Here is a 20129-nt window from a genome sequence, read left to right as displayed (position 1 = left end):
ATGGGGAGAGCTGCTCAGAAAACTCTCCTCTCTTTACTCTGTCTAGCCGCAATGGTTTGTCAGGCTCAGGATACCTGCCCAGGTGAGTGAAAGACAATCCTGTTCCCAACAGCGTTTCATACTGTGGCTCTTGCCAACCTGGACCCTGGAGAACTGGGAACTGTTCAGGAATGTTTGTTGTCCTATACATCTATAAAGTGCTTTGTCTGCTCATGGTGCTTTTAAAATGATAAAAAGAACAGTTTCTTTGTACAAAATTCCTTTGTAGAAATTAATCAATCAATTAATCAATAGAAGTGCACAACACAGACGAGAGGTGTTCAGAAAATAGGACACAGTTTTTGCAAACCATGTTGTGAAAATGTTGTCTCTTGTCTCCTTTGAGATTCTTCAAAATTTGACTTGACCTCTTCTCCCTCATGCTCATTTACTATCTTCTAACTTCCCTATGTTGCTGCTGGAATCTCTCTGTCTAAAGCTCCCATCTCCTTTGCAAATTGGGGCCAAAGCCTTTCTAATCTGGTGACTGACCGACCCACACAGAAAGATGAGCTAAATTCTGGAAAATAAAATCTCAATCTTCAAAGCTCAGAGTGAGCCTGTGATTTAAGATCCTTCTGCTTTTAAAAATTCATGTTTACCAAATTAAGATGATTATTTATGAAATTGCAACTGTTGTGTATCTATCACCGCAAATCCACTATACAACTCTTTCCATGTCAACACTTTCATTTCTGCGCTTTTGGTTGAGAATCCAGTAGCATTTGAAGGTTTATTTTAGTTCACCATGAAATCCTGTAATCCTTATGCAAGATTTAGTCAAATTTGTGCAGACCTCATTCAGGCAAATGGTCTCTTTGAAGGAAATGGGTGCTTTGTTAAAGAAGGATTGAATACAGGCTCTGCCATCTTATGCATAAATTAATGTATTATTTCAGAGCAGTACTGCCTTCACGTTTCATCTCCTTACATTCATGATCATTTTCAAAATCAGTTGCTATGTACAATTTATGCCCAAATGTTCCAGATTAGGAGGTAGAGTTCCTATATCACAGGCAATATTACCCATGTCCACATTTTGTTACCTCAAAAATTTCCACATCAACAGAGCTGACCGGTATGTCCCTATTTTTCTCCACTGATGTCCCAATAATAATTTTAAATCTCACAATGTGAACAATGTAGGGAGGGGCTGTTAGGTTAAAAAACATATTTAGTTCTTTAAAATGTATTTCCTGCGCTTGTAAGAACAACTGTTTTTTAAATTATTTTACTTTTGCACAATTTCTTCACTGAATGGCAGCTATTTGTTTTTCCTCTGCATTTCATTCTGCTTTTCATAGAATATCAGGGTTGGAAGGGATCTCAGGTGGTCATCGAGTCCAACCCCCTGCTCAAACCATGACCAATCGCCAACCAAATCATCCCAGCCAGGGCTTTGTCAAGCCTGACCTTAAAAAATATCTAAGGAAGGAGATCCCACCACCTCCCTAGGTAACTCATTCCAGGGCTTCTGTTCCTCTGTAGGTAATTTCCTTGAAAGATTCTCATGAACTGACACAATGCTGCAATGGTCAGGTTGCAAACACTGCAGAGGGATGTGTACATCAGAATTAAGATGTGAAGTGATTTCTTTGAATACAAATATTTAATAACTTCTTTTTAACTTTTGTTTCCACTATAACTTAAAACAAAGACTAACAGTACCAACCCTCTACTTTTAATATTAGTGCATTGTCTCTGAAATGCAAAGAACTGAAGAAAATGTTGAATTTATCACTAATAGAGAAAAGAAAATCAAGGAACTATCTAGGCTCTCATTTGCTGGGTTTATCCCTCTAGATTTCTGCAGAATGTTTCAGATCCTGAGAAGCTAACAATAATTGATTATGGGTTCATTTCTTTCCCCAGAGGTGAGCTTAGTGGGTCACAAGAGTACCGATAAACTCTACATTCTCCAAGGCTTCCCTGGAATTCCAGGTGCCACAGGGCCCAGAGGATACCCAGGAAATGTAGGAATGAAAGGTACGTTCCCAGGCACTGAATGGGAATCAGACATGACTGGTGCTGATGTAAATGGGAATTAGTTTTGTAATATGCTCAGACGTTGGAGATTCCCCTCAACCCTGATATGAGGAAACTCTGGCCAACTCACATGGCATCTCCCATATCCTATGGCAAGGGATTGGAGCTTCAGAATAACCAAGCTCTGAAATACTGTCCATTCCCTTTGGGGTGTCAGATTGGCAACCAAGTCCTCTGGTTCTTTCCCCATCTCTGTCACTGGCTCGCTGTGTCACCTTAGTCAAGTCACTCTCTTTGAGCCTCAAGTTTTCTCCTCTATATAATGGCGATAATGGTCCTTTACCTCCCAGAGGTTATCTGAGGCACATTTCATTGATCTGTGAAAAGCGCTCTGAAAAGTTTGGATGAGGGGGCTAGAGAAGAGCAAATCATGATTATTGTCATGAGCCATGACATTTTTAATGGTGGCATGTATAAAATGGTTGTTTATCAGCTTTGGTTCTCACCTGGCAGCAAGATATGCTTGTCCCTTTCACTTCAATGGACCTCCATGTGAGAGTCCATGCTAGGGAATCCTGATGTGAGATCAGGGACTCAGCGAGCCAGATGCAGATACAGGATTTGAATTTTGACACAGATGAGTTTTTGTAATTCCAGGTTGGGGTGGTGGGTGGGGATTATGTACTCAGTATTTACGCTACCTTGGAAAATATTCAGTCAGTCTTCTGTGTTTGCAGGAGAACGGGGACCTCCGGGGATCCCCGGAAAGGAGGGGGAAACTGGCCGAAAAGGTAAAGTAACAAAGGGCAGAGAACTGTGTTTTCCTATACGTGACCTAAGAACAGGAAATAAGTTTTTAATCAAATATCAATTAGAGCTAGTTATAAAACACCAATTCCTATAATATCTGGGCTCCAAAAACCACCATAACTTCCCCTCACTCTATATTTGACAATAAAGGGTTTATTATTGTAACAGAACTTCAGTTCTGATCCAGTGTCAAGATCTCGCTATCTCAGATCAGTCTTTACTTACTTATTTTTTGTTCAATCAGGAGAAAGAGGTCCTGCTGGCCACCCTGGAGCGAAAGGTGAGAGACCTCAGATGATTCTTCTCACTGCAGAGCAGGGCACATTCTGGTGCTATTCACGGTGGTAGAGGAATTGGGAACAACAATCCCCCTGCCCCGTTTCATTATACAAGTTTTCCTTCAAGCTTCTTGCGAAACAAAAAAGCTGAAATGAAATTGGTTCTGGTTAAACAAGAATGTCCCCTTTTTGTTTAATAGCCAAATGACAAAACACAGCATTGTTCCAAAATGAAGAGTTGGAACATTTCAAAATTCTGCATAAAATATTATCTTGAAAAATTTCACCCAGCTCTAAGTATAATGTCTGATCTGTCATGAGGTCCAATGCAGTCACAGGAAATAGATCTCAACTGCAGTGTAGACATAGCCTAAGCCTATTTCATTTCAGTCAATCCAGAAGACAAGATAAGATAAATGCACTACTGCCAACTCCAAAACTTAAGTTAGGTTCATAAAAAATCCGGAGACTCGTTTTAGAATCATGAGCTTATGTAAAAATAATGACAGGTTTCAGAGTAGCAGCCGTGTTAGTCTGTATTCGCAAAAAGAAAAGGAGTACTTGTGGCACCTTTGTCTCTAAGGTGCCACAAGTACTCCTTTTCTTTTTGTAAAAATAATAGATCTGGTGTTCTTTTTATTTGCCTTCTGCATTTTGAGTATTTAGGGGGCACATTTTGAAGCATTCACCGTAGCTTTAAGGGCTAGAAACTTACTTTTTCTTTAAGACCAAAGGCTGAAATCATGTCATATCCACTTGACTCCAGGAGCTCGGGCTTTAAGGAAAACAATAATTATGATGAGACTCATGACCAAATCCTGAGAGTTGGCAACATACATCACTTAAGTCCCACAAAATGCCAACTTTAACAGATTGTGTGGAGTGTAGCTGATACATAGGCCTTGAACTAGCCCCTCCATAGAATTAAACCCAAGTGATTGCTGTAGTGAGATGGTGAATTATGGAGGTGACCTCCAGGTAAAACAAGGATTTTATTCTGAGTTCTTTTTTTAGGAGATAAAGGAGCCCCGGGAGCTACAGGAGTCCCCGGAACACCTGGTGAGACCCTCTGCACTCTCTTTTATACTGAACACATCATTTCAGTTCTATTTTTGCAGCACTAAAAATTAAGTGGCTGAAGAAGCTTGTTTCTTGAATAGTTACCATGTCCACAATATCAAACTCACTGATCCTCCTGTAAGATTTCGGCTCTATAAAGAGAGAAATAGCTGTGCCTATACAAACAGGTGGCCATCCATGTGTTGTAACATCCGGAACAACACTAGCCAGATGACCTTTGGTATGAGAGAGAACAGCTGAAATGTAAGAGAAATCTGTAGATCTGGAGGTGTATCCTAGAGAAGGTTACTTTCTCCTACCCCTCCTTATATTTCCCACATACCAGGAGTGGGGAGTATGAATCACAAGAAATGGATCCTATTTATATGTCCAGTTAAAGGAACGACCCTTTTTCTACTAGTACTTTATTTAACTGTTATTCTCCCGTTGTCGCTTGGAATTTTTTTAAAAAGAATACTGAGTCAAATTTATAGCTAGCGTAAGCACATGCAATTCCTCTGACTTAGTGGGCATTGCTCCTACAAACTGACCAGCAATTAATTTTGTCTATTAAGGACCAATTCTTAGCTCTGCGAGTAGGAGCCTCATGAGAGGGTTATAAAATAGCATTAGCTACCTAATGAGAGCTATCTTGATGGTTCAGGCTGGAAGGCTCAGATCAGAGATGTGTGTGAATCCATTAGCACTTGGATTTTCACAATTAAAAACGTGTCTTGTGCATTTTCAAGATAACGAGTACTTTGCTATCCCAGCTGTCACTGTTGGCCAGTTACATAGTTTAAAAGACAGTAAAACGTTTTCTGGTTCCATTTCACTTTCTACTGTGTTTCTTTTCATGACTAGTGGAGGAAGACCTGGAAGACAGACAGTGTAGGAAAGGTGAGTTTCTTAAGACCACTAAATGTCATCTTATTCCATCCAGAGACCCAAACATCAAAAACCATTAGAGATAGACAAATTTGAAGAAAAGAAAAAAAAAACACCCCACACTACCCACCCACACACACACGTGATTTTCACCATTTGCTGTTCTCAAACTATCAGCAAGGAGACTTTGATCTTTTAAAATGAAGGTGTTTTGCTGTTAGCAATTGGCAAGTGAATATTTTGTGGAAATACATTTCAGCCGATGGGTTCACTTACAAACTGCGATGTGAATATTCCTGTGAGTATCTGATATTTTTGGGGGCGGGTGAGTGCTCCCGCAAGTCACACGATAACCCAAAGCCCTTCTCACTCACAGAGATTTCAAAATGGCTGCATGGGAACTTACAGTAAAAATCTTTGTGCACATTTCAATTTCCATGAGTTTTTAAGATGCTTTGAGCCAATCCCTTGTTCAGGTTGAGCTGGTCTCACACAGAACAGATGGGGTTAGGCAGGTGGTTGCATCTTTTCCTCTTCCAAACAAAGTTAATACAAACCAGACTGGTACACTGGAGTCTAAATCATTTGGTTTGCTAACTACAGAGAGCATGAAAAGCCTCGCTAGGTACATACACTGCTGCGTTAGGCTTCCAAAGATAGTGTGTGATCCCTCTGAGTTCTATTTAAAGGGATTCTACCCAATTCCCAAACAGTACAGTGGGGAGGAGAGGAGATGGTGAATCAAAGATTCTTTTCCAGTTTCCTGATTCTGCAATTGATCTGGCCCTCAGTGCAATGTAAAGCAGCCCATGAATCCCTATTCCAAGGAGAGTTATACAACTAATTTACATATTTCAATTCTTCTTTCAACCAGGAGCAAAGAACTGCAAGGAGCTGTTAGCTAGAGGGATCCGCATGAGCGGCTGGTACACCATCTACCCTAGTGACTGTAAAGCCATGACCGTGCTGTGTGACATGGACACAGATGGCGGAGGATGGATTGTAAGAACAGAGCATAATGAAGCTCATTGGATGTTTTTTCCTTGAACAACAAACAGTTTACTGTCCCAAGAATGGGAGTTGGCCCTTAGCCAGTGGGTTGCAGCTAGGAGAAAAGCATGAGGACAGAAGCTCTGAAGCTGTTAGTCCCCATGGTTAGCTGAAATAAAAACACAGACACTTCCTGAGCCCTTCTAATCCTCCCTAGTCCTTGGTTGTGGCGATAACTTGGTTGTGATCACAATGGGTTCCATGGAGGGAACCTGGAGCTTTAGAGTCTAAAAGACCCTGTCTGAGGGGACATTTGTCCAGTGCTGTAGATTTTGAAACTTGTGATCCTTTAACCTAATGCTGTGGCTGCCAAGATTTAATATGATCCTCTGAGACAAGCTTCCCTCTGCGATAGTCACCTGAGGCTGAAATACATCTGACCATGTTAAATCTCATCCAATGATTTACAGTCACAGAGTTTCTGGTCTTCTGCTCTATGTAGGATGGAAAACAACGTGGGATTTCCCAACTAAGAACCTCCTGTTTCCCTGCAGGTGTTCCAGAGACGGGTGGATGGCTCTGTGGATTTTTTCCGTGACTGGTATTCATACAAAAGAGGTTTTGGCAGCCAGCTGTCAGAATTCTGGCTGGGGAACGAAAATATCCATCTGTTATCATTCCTTGGTAAAGACGTCACTGATGCATTTTTTTCCTTACAACAACCTTCTCCATCACGTTTTATTCCCACACTTTAGCCATGGATACAGGGTATAGAGGTAACACTTCTACTGCAGACACCCCTTCCTGCACCTTACAGGCCAGGCCTGCCACACAAAGCCATTGAAACCAATAATGCTGTGGTAGATGGGCTGGATCCAGTCATGATTCCTGGAGCAGCATTTTGTCCTCGGGTGGTTCACCCACAGTACAGCAATAAGGGATGCTACAGCCTGGATGAGGTCATCGATTCTGAACTACCTTCGCAAAGCATAACATGGAGCAGGTTTTTAATAGGGAGGTCAGGTTGGTGGATGGAAATCGAATTGATAAAGGTCAATACGAATATATTTGGCTTGATGCAAGAATCAGTGGGTGAAATTCTGTGATGTGTGTGATGCAGGCAATTCAAACTAGATGATCATAATGGTCCCAACATAATGGAGCCTGATTTGTGCGTAGAGTCTTTTGGGGCTTCTGCAATAAAAACATTCAATAACAGTAATAAACACCAATGGAAGGTGCTGAACATTTTGCTTTCAAATTGTTTTCTAAAGTTCCCAACGAGCTTCGCGTCGATCTCAGAGATTTTGACAACAACTATGAATTTGCTACATTCTCTTCGTTCAAAATTGCCAGGGAGGCTGAGACATACACGCTGATCATTGGACCCTTTGTGAATGGCACTGCAGGTAGGTTCTGAGCTCATCCTTTATGGTAGATGGAAAAATGGAAAACAAAAGTGATGCAGAATAGTCAATGGCAGAAGCAAAAGGCGAGGTAATCTGTGGAGGTGATGTCTGTCAGGAAACATCAGTTATTCTCCTGCTGAACTATTAGAGGAGAAACAGAAGGTCTAGTGACAACAAAACATATAGTATAATAGGGATATCCTGCCTAGTGAAGGACTGAAAGCAGAATAACGAGCAGAGGTAGGCACAGCTACTGCTGGTCGCTTTCCTAAGTTAGATCTTAATGCCCTATAGAAATATCTGAATTAAACTAAGTAGGCACACCAGGATTGGTACAAGTCACTGGGTGGGTAGATATGCCCCATTTCATGCAAACAGAATATTCCTGTCTGATGGATACCAGAGACAGGAATATTCTGTGGCATGCAGAGTCTGCTACACACCACTGCAGGATTGCTCAGGCACACCCACAAGCCCCCTAGGGAGAAGGGCTTTTAAGTAGGTTTAAAAGGGGCAGGGGACAAAAGCCAACAGCTAAGCATAAAAAAGGGCCACCTTAACAGAGGGCTAGATTTTTTGGGGGAGGGGGTATGTAGGGTCAGAGGAGGAAGAAGAGGGTAACCAGTAGAGGCATATACTTAGAATCTCAGATACCTATACGTAAATACCAGGCAGATGGGGAATAAACTGGAAGGATTAGTATAATTGTAAATTTACTTCTTAAATTGCATCACAGAAACTTGGTGGGATGAGTCTCATTACTGGAATATTGGTATAGTGGGGTATAGCTTGTTTAGGAGGGACAGGCAAGGTAAAAAGGGAGAAGGTGTTGAATTATACAGCAAGAATATATACACTTGTTCTCTGCTGCAGGAGTAGATGAGAGGCAGACCAATTGATAGTCTCTGGGTAAAGAAAAAAACGATAATAAATATAGTAATGGGGGACGTTAACTACACAGACGTTTGTTGGAAAAGTAATAAAGAAAAACACAAAACTTCTTACAAGTCCTTGGAATGTATTGCGGACACCATTTTGTGGAGGAAGTAACCGGGGGGGACCACCCATCTTAGACTTAATTCTGACGAACAGGGAGGAAATGGTAGCGAATCTGAAGTTGGAAGACAATTTGGGTGAAAGTGTTCATGAAATCACAGATGTCTTTATTCTAAGGAAAGGAAGGAGTGAAAACGTGGACAAAGTGCGAAGGAGAAGTACAAAAGAGTAGCATACCCATGTAAGGACAACATCAAAAAGATTAAGGCACAAAATAAGTTACACCTAGGAAGGAACAGAAAAAGCCACTGGTGAGGCCTGAGCCAGAGAACAGTGTCCGATTCTGGGCACCACACTTTAGGAAGGATGAGGACAAGTTGGAGAGTTCAGAGGAGAGCAACAAGAATGATAAAACGTTTAGGAAACCTGACCTATGAGGAAAAGTTTAAAAACTGGTGATGTTTATAGTCTTGAGAAAACAAGACTGAGGGGGGGAAATCTGGTAACAGTCTTTGAATACGTTAAGAGCTGTTATAAAGAGGACTGTGATCAATTGTTCTCTATGTCCACTGAAGGTAGGACAAGTAGTGACCGGCTTAATCTGTGATACGGAGATCTAGGTTAGATATTAGAAATAAATTTCTAAGTATAAGGGTAGTTAAGCTCTGGAATAGGCTTCCAACAGAGGTTGTGAAATCCGCATCACTGGAAGTTTTAAAGAACAGGTTGGGCAAACACCTGTCAGGGACGGTCTAGATTTACTTGGGGCTGCCTCTTCCTAGGGGGTTGCACTAGATGACTTCTTAAGGTCCCTTCCAGCCCAACATTTCTATGATTCTGTGAATCTATGATCCTGAATCCTCAGCAGGCTCCGGGCTATGCTGTTAGTGTTAGGAGCACATTGGGCTCACATTATACCATCACAATGGTGCAAACTGATTTCAGGACACATAAGGACTGAACACATTGACTACAATGAGTTACTCCGGATTTATAGTGGTGTAACTGAGCTCAGACTATCATTTTTTGGCATCCTTTCATCTACGAGAGATGGTGGGAATTGCAGCCTCTGATGTAGTTGGTTTGCAATATCTCCTGTGACTGAATGGTCCAATCCAAGATTTGCCTGCTCTTTGGCAGTTGCTGCAAATATATCTATCTTGGTTGGGAGCTGCTTGCTTCCTGTGGGCTCTTTTCTCTTCAAACTGCAGGAGCCAGCTCCTGTCACGGACTTTGATACTCTGATGGAGCTGATGGCACCACTTGTTACGATCACTTGCCAAGATTTCCCATTGGTCAGGATCAATTCCAAATCCCTTCATATCTCGCTTGAGTGTGTCTTTATAGTGAAGTTTGAGATGTCCTAATGTTCTTGCTCCCTCTGAGAGCTCCCCATATCACTTGTCCTTGGGTATGCGTCTGTCTTCCAATTTGCCCACCACACATGAGAGTGCTGAGGATGCACGCTTGGCACACTCGCATTTTGATGGTCAGCTTTGAGTTCTTCCATGCTCTTTTAGTTAGTCTGCTAAAGATGGTGGCAGCCTTTCCAATGCGAACATTTAGTTCTTCATACAGTGAGAGGTTGGTGGTCACTGTAGAACCTAAATCGCTGAACCTTTTGGACTACTTCTAGCTGGTTTGCATTTAAGGTGATTGAAGGATCCTGTGGAACCCTCTGTCGTAATACAACCATTTTCTTCATGCTGATGGTGAGAGCAAATGCCTGACAGGTACTTGAAAGGAGGTCCATGAATTCTTGTAACAGATCTTCATCGTGGGCTATGAGGGCAGCATAATCAGCTAATAGATGTTCCCTGATCAGCACCTTTTTGACTTTGGTCTTTGAGTTAAGTCACGACAGGTTGAAGAGTTTCCTATCCGATCCTGTGTGGAGATACACTCAGAATATGACCTGGTGAAAAAATGTTCCTTACTGGAAATAGAACTGTAATCTCTCTCCTGACCCCAGGGAGATTTCTGATGCCTGGAAAGGGAGAAATTTAGTAACCCCACTGCAGAGTCACCAGGCTGGGCTGTGGGAACTGAACTGTAAAAATGTAAACAAACAAGAAGAGAATCTCACCCACCTTGTCTTTGTAAGAACATGTAATAAATAAACCCAATTGTTCCCACAGGGGATTCTTTAATGGAGCACAACGGCATGATGTTTTCAACCTACGACCGTGACAACGACTGGTCTCCAGCTAACTGTGCTGAAGCCTTTAAAGGGGCCTGGTGGTACAGGGATTGTCATACATCCAACCTGAATGGATTATACCTGAGAGGAGCCCATGGAAGCTATGCTAATGGGATAAACTGGAAGTCATCCAAAGGGTACAACTACTCCTACAATATGGCAGAGATGAAAATCAGGCCCGTGTAGCCAATTATACTGAGCTCTTATATAGCAGTTATCGGCCTGTCATAATGAACATTAATCTGAATTTGACACTAAAGATCTTTTCTTTATGCACTAGCCATGAGGGGGCAGACATCATCATAGACACTTACCCAGCGCAGTGCACTAGGACTAGAGCAGGTAAAAAAAGATTAAAATAGTTTTGTGGGGAAACATTGAATTTTTCAGTTGTTTTCATTTCAAAGGAATATAAATTAACCTATTTTAGCTTTTATGTTTTGTGCATTAAAAAAGTATGATTTCTTTTCCTGCCAAACAAAACATTACAACCACATCAGTGATATTTCATGAAAATTTTCATGTTTTTTCAAAGGCTGTTTGTCCACAGAAGAGCTCATAATTCGAGAAATGTCAGCCAGTTCTGTCTATGTTATGTCTCCTCTCCTGCATGGCTCTGCTGTCTCTTCATTCCATTACCAGAAGCACCATCACAGCTCCTACCACTGCCATGCAATTCTTCCTGTGGTGTTGGGGACTCATTACCCTCAGATGCTGCGTCTGCCTCCGGAGAACCTTCCCCTCTGTCAATAAAGCAAGGGCTGCTCAATGAGTTCCACGTCTCAGATTTGTTTGTACACACAAGACAGTTCAATAGCATTAAAGCCCAAATGTGCCTGGCCCTGCATTGTGAACATTGTGGGCAGAGTGCGCCCTGGGCAGAAGGGGACATTATTTGCCTGGCTACCCTGGGGAGTGCAAGAGAGGGGAGCTACCTCTGCCAGCAGCGTTGCAGCTGCAGAAGTGTCATGTCGAAATAGGGTGAGGGTGGAAACAGAAGAGCACTGAGACGATCTCAGGCTAACCCTGCACTAGAAAGTCCCATCGCCCAGCCCATGGCGCCTTGTGAGGCAGAACAGGCCATAATCTCCCCTCGTTATGCTGGTATTATTCCCAGCGGAAGATTTAACAATTTAACAGCAAATGCTGACTGGACCCCTAGTCCCACCCCCTCCCCCCATCTCCCTCTCCCTGTGCCGGGGCAGAGGAAGAAAAAGATGGGCCTCGGTGCAGGCTTTTATTGTGGACCCCCATATGCCATCACAAGTCCCACATTCTCTCTTCCCTCACCCCCCACAACCCCCATCCCTGCTTCTGCACTTCCTGCTCTGCTCCCCCGCCCATCCCAACGCCCCACCCAGGTCCGTGCCCTGCACCAGAGCTGCTGCTGCTAGAGCCATCACCACGGCTCCTGCCAAAGCCAGACCTGCTACCACGGGAGTCAGCGCCGCAAACCACAGCTGCTGCTGCCAGCAGAGCTGGAGTCGGAGCCCTAGCAGGCAGCGGGGGGTGCGGGGGCCTCCAACCAAAATGGAGGCTCTGCCATTGCCAGTCCCATTCATCAGACTTCACGGCAGAGCCACCCTTTTGGAGTCGTCCCCCCCCCCCCGGCGCAAATTCAAATGTGGGCCGTGGGGCTCAGCGCACGGCTCTTCCTCGGGGTTCCAGCAGGCCCCCAACAACAGCAGCGGCCTGCACTGGGCAGACGTTGTACGGCCAAGCAGCCCTGAGCCTGCCCCAGCTATTCATCTGCCCCTGTCGTCTACCTTCTCCCGCTCGATTCCTGACCCCACCTTCACAAGCACCCGACGCAGTCGCCATGGCAGGGGGCCCCTTGGCTGGCTCAGGGCTCCTGCCATTGCACGGGCTGCACGTGTCTAACCCCGTCCCTGGCCGTCAGCCCCAATTCTTATAGGGCTCCCAGGCAGAGACGACTCCTGCTCCTCCCCCATTCTGAGGGGGCACAATCTAAAGGGGAGGGCACGTGACCCCCCATGTATCTCCCAAGCCACTCCCCACTTCCCTATGCCTAGGCTTTCCCCACCCCATATTATCTCCGGGGCCTGGGGGGGAGGCTCTGTCCTTCTCCCACAGTGCCCCCGCCCCGGGCATGTTCAGTCACCATCTCTGGCAGCCGGGCCGGGTGGGGAGCGGGATGGAGCCACGTCTCACGCCGGCTGGAACCAGCCGCTCCAGGTCTCTGTTCCACACAGCACAGCGGCTGCCTGAGAGAGCTGGGCTGGGGAGCTGGCAGCAGCGGTGGGTTGCCCCCTGCCTGGGCCCTGCTGCCGGGGACAGGGGCCGAGCGTGCCGGCTGGGCCGGCGCAACAGGAGGACAGAGCCCCTCTCCCCGCCCCACAACTCAGCAGGCCAGTCGGGGGAGGGGGGCACTTGGTCCCACATGAGCGCCCTACATATCGCCGCTGCTCCCAGGGGACCCATGGCCACCTGCCCTGCAATGCCTTTGAAACTCCACCGCGTTTGAGCCTGCCCAGCACTGGCTGCTGCTAGGAGACGTTTCCTTTCCCGTCCCGCAGGGGCCACAGCCTCTGGGCATGCGCCAGTGCTGACCGAACCGCTGGTGGGATGTGTTGTGTCTGTGGCCTTCTCATGCAGTGGGACACGGAGAGGTGTGTATCGGCCTGCTACAGCCTCTCCCCGGCCCCACTCTAGCTTTGCTGATCTCTGCTAGATTCTGCATGGAAAAGCCACATTTTTTTTTTAAGGATTCCCTTAGAATGAAGGATAAATTAAGCAGCACAAAAAACACACTTCATTTAGGCCTACACTGCCAGCTTAGTTATTCTCATACTGGGTGGTGTCTGAAAATGAACGTCATAAATAAAAATACGGGTCTGATTTTAGAGCATGAAAAGAAAAAGTGATTTTTTGTTCTTTCAAACGACCTCCAAATATTCTAAGAAGCAGAAACTATCATTTTGTAAATCCCTGGAGTCTAAAGTAGAAGTGTGTGAGCCGCATCTCAATTCAGGGCACATGAATCTGTCATTGTGGCAAGGTTTAAGTCAGGAAAACAATTTGTTCAATACCACTTAAGTTGCAGCTGTAGTAGTAGCTGATATTTCCAGAGAAACTTTGCTTGAAACTAGCACACCAGAAGACCAGATGCGCTACAAACCAACACAGCGAAAGATTATCTTAAAAACCAAATAAAACCCAAAGACCCTGTAGATCAGGGTTTCTGAGGCCCCGCCCCAACATGATTTTAAATCTCCACGGCCCACCTGTACCACAACAATTCTTTTTCTCCATATAAAATCTATGGCTGGCATTAAGGGGCAGGAAGCAGGGCAATTGGCCGGGGATCCACGCCACAAGGGGCACCGCAAAACTAAGTTGCTCAGGCTTCAGCCTCAGCTGCTGGAGCTCAGGGCCCCGGGCTGCAGTCCTCCATGGTGAGGCTTCAGCTTTCTGCCCTGGGCCCTAGCGAGTCTAACGCCAGCCATGCTTCCTCAGAAGGTCATCTAGTCCAACCTCCTGCTCAAAGCAGGATGAACACCAACTAAACCATCTTGACGGAGCCATCAGCAGTGATCAATCTTCCTAGGTACACATAAGATTCTACTTGCTCTACAACTTCAGTGCAGTCACATTTCAACACAATCCATTATCCCTTTTCCAAGATGCAGACACTTTCTTCTTGGCTTCACCAATTTTCCCAGGTGCCATTAATTCAAATATGTCTACCAGTTGCACAATGTCGTCTACATAAATTAAGGAACTTAACTCTAGATCATCCAATGTTATTGCCGCCAACTCTGCTAACATTCTTAATGTCCACTTTAAGAACTGGACAAAAAGTTATGGAGATTCCATGACCTCTCAGCTTACACCAGGCTTTGGCTAGAATCATTTGCTTAATTTTCCACCAGTTCTTACTGTACAGGAGGAGTCTTCATACATAACTGTTATCATTGCTATTATCTTATCTGGAACGCCATATGATTTTGCTACTTTCCTTTATGCTTCCCTCCAAACCAAATCAAACACTTTTGTGAAGTTGATGAAAACAGCAGACATTTTTAATCCCTCATTCGTGCTGTTAATCTGATGTCTGACCATGTTGGAAATAATCATTTAATGAGCTATGGGTTGGGAAATTTGCAACATGAGAATCTCAGGGGGAACGGCTGGAATGCAGAGAAGAGGAGGGTGGTGCTGAGATGTCAGAGGTGGAGAATAGGCCTGTATGTTAATTGCATATAAAAAGCTTGCAGAGCGTAAATCATTGCGGTGAGACGTCGAGGTGGCACTACCATTGCAGAGACAAGCACCAGCCATGGGGAGAGCTGGGCAATCAACCCTGATTGCTTTACTCTGTCTAGCAGCAGCAGTTTGCGAGGCTGAGGACACCTGCCCAGGTGAGGGAGAGAAATCTGTTGGCAACAGCATTTCATACTTTGCAGAATTGGGAATTGATTAATTCATCTCCATTGTATTCACTATTTAGAGCAGGGACCATGTTCCCTACATTTCTGTAAAGTGCTTTGCTTACTGTTGCTATTCTATAAATAACACTAATCACTGCTCCTTGAAATTACTTTTTAAATATATTGATAGAGCTGGAAGAGCAGTGCAGTTCAGACTAGTTTCCTAACTTCTAGCCTTGCCCCACTTCTGCTGGAATCTCTCTAACACACCCATTACCATAATACACTGGTGACAAAATATTTCACTTTGGAAAAACAACAGACCCACCGTCTGTCTAGTTCCAGTTATTAACACATTCTGGAAAATCTAATTTTACTCTTTCAAGCTCATTGATGTCTAACCAAGAATATTCTCCGTCACATCCAAATAGAAAAAGCCACTTCCACTTTTAAAAAAGTTTTGTGACTGCATTTAACATTTATTTGTGCAAAAGGCTAAGAAATCACCCATGCAAATTTTATGCATCAACCATGGGACAATGTCTCTTTAATTCATAAAACTGAAGAAACTCATAGTTGTCTTTAGACTGTAAGCTCTTTGGAGCAGGGACCCTCTTTGTGTTCTATATTTGTACATAGTGTAACACAGTGGGGTCTTGGACTTTTAGATACTAACACAACACATACAACTAATAAAGCCTATCCAAATAAAGTGAAGAAAATATCGAGGTTCTTATTTGGGGATTTCATTTCCTTCCCGGTTATTGCAGAATGTTTCAGAGCCTGGGTCCGTCACAGAGATTGTTTATTGATTCATTTCTTTCCCCAGAGGTGAGGATAGTGGGTCACCGTGGATCTGATAAACTCACTGTTCTCCAAGGATGCCCTGGGATTGCTGGAGCTGCAGGTCCCAGAGGAGAACCCAGAGCTGCAGGAATACCACGTATTCAATAAGGGACTGAGTGGGAACTTGCCCTGGTTAGAATTGGGAATTATTTATGTAATAAGGTTTGAGATTTGGGAGCTCTCCATCAGACCCCAATATATGAAAATCCTGCCTGAATGTCTGTCACTTAATGCAGCTGCTTCCGGACCCTACAGCAATACTGTTCGCACGCTGCTTTGATAAGTTCTCATTTTAGTACCCAACCTAATGCTTTTAATCAGTCCATAATTTCATCGGTTTCTGTGCAGCAAAGGCACACGCGATGATCACATAATCAGGCAGCAAAGCTCACTCAGCTGACTAGAGTTCTGAATTACTGGGTAGACATACAGACCAATATCCTCAAAGGAATTAGGCAACTAATTACCACTGAAATCCATGAGAGTTAGGTCCCGAAACATGTTTGAGGATTTGGGCCTCAGATACTATACAGATGGATGGCCGTTTAAAATCCCAAAATAGACTGGACGGTACCTATCAGGGTTATGTCATCATGAGTCTGGTAGAATCCCATTAACTTCAGTGGGTTCCCCTGGATTTACACCACTACAGCTGTGGTCAGAGCCTGAGCAGTAGCCCCTGTTCACCTCCTTCCACTAATGAAGCCAAGCATGACCACAGTCTCCTCTGTTCCCCAAGAGGTTCCTCTTGCTTGGTGAAAGGAGAAGTTAGTGGCTCCACTAGAGAACTGATCTGCCAGGTTATGGGAAGCAGAACTGCAATGACTTTTATTAAGTGAACACACTTGTTTTCCACAGGGATTCATTATCCTACCACAAGGACATGCCTTTTACAACCAGAGACTGTGACAATAACCAGCAGTCAAGTAACTGTGCCAAAAAGTTTAAAGGAGTCTGGTGGTACAATAATTGCCAAAATGCCAACCTGAATGGGATGTACTGGCTGGGAGCCCACAGCAGCTAAGCAGATGGGGTGAACTGGGAGACCAACAAAGGGGACTACTATTCCTACAGAGTATCAAAAATGAAATTTAGGTCTATTGAGCCCAGCACTTAGTCAACAACAGCAAACAGCTAGAGAGGTCACTTTAGGTGAATTGGTTTCTTTTTAGATCACACTTGCTTATCCCTTTCTGTTGGCCCCATGTGACATATGCCTATGTAAGTGAGGGCATAACTGGACCATATTATCTAGAGTCTCCTGGAATGGGTATTTCTGTGCAAGTGTAAGTTTAATCAGTTGATGCTTGAATATATCTATGGACAGCATAGCGATGGTTGGGGATGGAGCCCATGATCTGTTACCAAAAACACAAGCACTTCCCTTACCACCTGAAAAGAACTGGTTGGTAAACAGGGCGCATGGGCTGTTATGTGGAAAGGTTTGACATTTCATTGGGGGGAGGGGAAATCAGACTTTCTGGCAAAAAAACAACTTAGACTCACAATTTTCCATGGCAAGCAGATGCTTGTTTAGTTGAAAAGCCAATTTTCCACTGAAAAAATAGATGGAAAATTTTCAAGCAACCCTTACTCCTGAGCTTAAGACGTAACTCTTGGGCCAGATCCTCTTTTACACTCAGGTCCTGCCCAGGAGATATCGCTGGGTGAAGACAACTGCACTAGTGGATCTACCTCCTCTGCCCACGCCCCCTCCCATCACAGGGGGCGAGGAGGTGGCAGGATAGGAGCAGAGCAACGTTCTGCTAGACTAACTGGTTTTGCCAACACCGATCCTTCAACAAGCACGAGTCAGCCCCAACCTGCCCCTCAACAATCATGAAAGTGGCTTTAAAAATGAAATATGTTTGGGGTTGATTTTTATTTGCCTTCCAGAACCTTTACAGTGCATTCATTTTCATGCTGTTGCCTGGCATTTCTTTACAACCACTGGTTCTTGGAATGAAAACTCAGATTCTCACATCTTCACTTGACTCCAGCAGCTGGGGCCTTAAGAAATATGACATTGTGAGAGCTGGCAAAACTGTGCTATGCTGATCCTCTACTGGCATGTGGTTCCTCAGAGACCATTGCATGCAGCACTCAAAAGTCATGCTGTATAGAACAGTGTAAATGTAGCTTACTGTTCTGGTGGCACACATGCTTTTACACAAGAGTGGGTAGAATGCCAGGGTTACCTTTCCCAGCAGTCTGCTGACAGGTCAGGAAGACACCGCTCTGGTGAGCCCAGCATAGTCACAGCAGAGGGCAGAGCTCCTGGGAGATGCTCAAGCAGCAGGTTTCTGGAAGCCGGGTGTGTTGGTTGCTTGATTCTTGCATAACTGTCAATAAAATACTCCAGTTTGAAACAGCACCCTGCTCTGGGAGTTTAACACCTGGCTCTACCTCTGGTATAAATTAGAGCTACCCCCAGGCTACTCTCACTCACTGCAAGGTTGGGACTGACTTAGCCCAGCCCACTTGATCAGAGCTGTAAAGGGCTCCCTGAGAAGTGTCTGTGCCCTGGGAACAGTTCTTTGTTTGTAGGACTCATGTTTCAGGGGACTACTCTGCTGACTTTAGTTCTGCATGGTACTTTATAGTGCCTAGTTTGTGTAGAATCACTGTGTGCTGCTGTCCCACGGAGTGACAGCTGAGCTTTAGGGATGTTTCACTGTTGTGTTATTTCTTTATAATTACGAAATGCAACATGAACCTTCACTGCGTGGTAGAGAGGGGGAAACTATGCCATGGGAAACCCTCCCTCTCGATTTATTCTGCCCTGCTGATCATTTGTGTAACTGAATAAAGCACAAAAAAACAAACAGATGTTCTACTTGTTGGCCTGTTTAGTTAACTGCAGGAGATTTGGGGGTAGTTTTATCAGCTGCTTTCCTCCAGCTAGGTCATTTAAATCAGAGAAAAGGTCATTTTTGTGGGAGAGAGGGAAGAGTAAGAACCCTGCAGACTTTTTTTTGTTGTTTTCTTTTTTTTTTTTTTGGCAAAGAGAAACATACCTATGAGTGCAGCTGTAGCAGTTCACGGACTCACTGGTGTGGCACCTCCTGCTGGTCATCTTGGGAATTAGCTCTTCAGCCTCAGAGCACCCACTGTTGGCCGGTGTCTCACCTGCCTCAGGCCCCGTGTCCCTCCCGGACCCCTGTACCTTGGGATGCTGCCCCACCTCAGTCCTCATGCTCTAGGTCTCCCCTCCCAGGGGAACCCCCAACCCTCTAAGCCCACCTTGCCTCTGTGGCTACTGCCAGTCATCATCTCGCCCCCACTCCCTGGGGCAGACTGCCGTCTGTAATGGCCACACATCACTGGCAAGGGGGTTGGACCTGCTGCCTTTCTAGCCCCAGCTGTCTCCCTGCAGCCCGAGTACCTCCTTAGGCCTTCCCGCTGGGCCTCAGCCTGGAGTTGACTGGTTGTTACCTTCTAGGCAAGGTCTGGGCCAGGAGAGCCTTGCGGAGTGGCGGGGAGCTGACAAGCCTAATCTCCAGCAAAGCTCACTCTTGCTGAGGCAGAGGGTAACAGCAGCTCGCAGCTCGGGGTATCCCCAGCAGCAATGCTACTTGGGTGTAGCTGAACAGGATTTACGCACAGCTTGCTATTGTAACAGAGATTTATACTCTGGTAAGACAGCTGTAGGTGACTCTCAAGGGCAGAGGCTGGGGAAAGTTCCAGAAAGGTGACAGTTAGTTTCTGTTTATTTCAGGTGAGGAAACCGAACCAAGGAAGTGTAAACGTGAGTGGACATGCTGAAGGCAATGTGGACAAAGACAGAGCCCTCAGTGAGCACACAACTCGAACTAGCTGAGACAGAATTACAGGCATCAGAGGTGGGAGTCTGGGAGAGTGGGCCAAAAGGATGGAAATGACTAATGGAGAAAAGGACTGTGACCACCAGAAGTAGGAAGGAAACCAGCAAGCCAGAGAACCGGACCTGAGCGCCAAGGAAAAGGAGGCAGAAAACCAGCAGCATGTTACCGGGCAGGTTTATGATGTCAGTGATCACAACGGAAAGGGAAATTTAATTGTTCCATCCATTTAGCCTGAATGAAAGAGCTCTAATCAGAACTGTGTCTTTGAGCTACAGAGCAGTCATGCTTGATGGCAGCCATTAACACCTTTCAGCACGCACGTATTATAAATACGATCAAACCGGAATCTCAGAGGCAGAGGTAGTTTGTGTCTTGGGCTATGCAAGGAGGAGTAAGAGCTACCACCATCACCA

The 20129-nt window shown here is 44.9% G+C and overlaps 1 protein-coding gene across 1 annotated transcript; it reads left to right on the top strand.

Moving 5' to 3' along the window:
• LOC102931183 (ficolin-2-like) lies at positions 1 to 10841 on the top strand. The gene is made up of 10 exons (XM_007067620.2): positions 1 to 82; positions 1912 to 2025; positions 2763 to 2816; positions 3080 to 3115; positions 4128 to 4172; positions 5037 to 5072; positions 5935 to 6062; positions 6605 to 6734; positions 7325 to 7459; positions 10594 to 10841. Exons 1-10 carry the CDS (start codon positions 1 to 3, stop codon positions 10839 to 10841), a joined length of 1008 nt encoding a protein of 335 aa, XP_007067682.2.
• The last annotated feature ends 9288 nt before the right edge of the window (positions 10842 to 20129 follow it).

The sequence above is a fragment of the Chelonia mydas genome, chromosome 16 (genome assembly GCF_015237465.2).
Source record: "Chelonia mydas isolate rCheMyd1 chromosome 16, rCheMyd1.pri.v2, whole genome shotgun sequence".
Lineage (NCBI taxonomy): Eukaryota > Metazoa > Chordata > Testudines > Cheloniidae > Chelonia > Chelonia mydas.
Note: the sequence above shows the minus strand (reverse complement) of the source record. Positions and strands in the feature narration are given on the sequence as shown.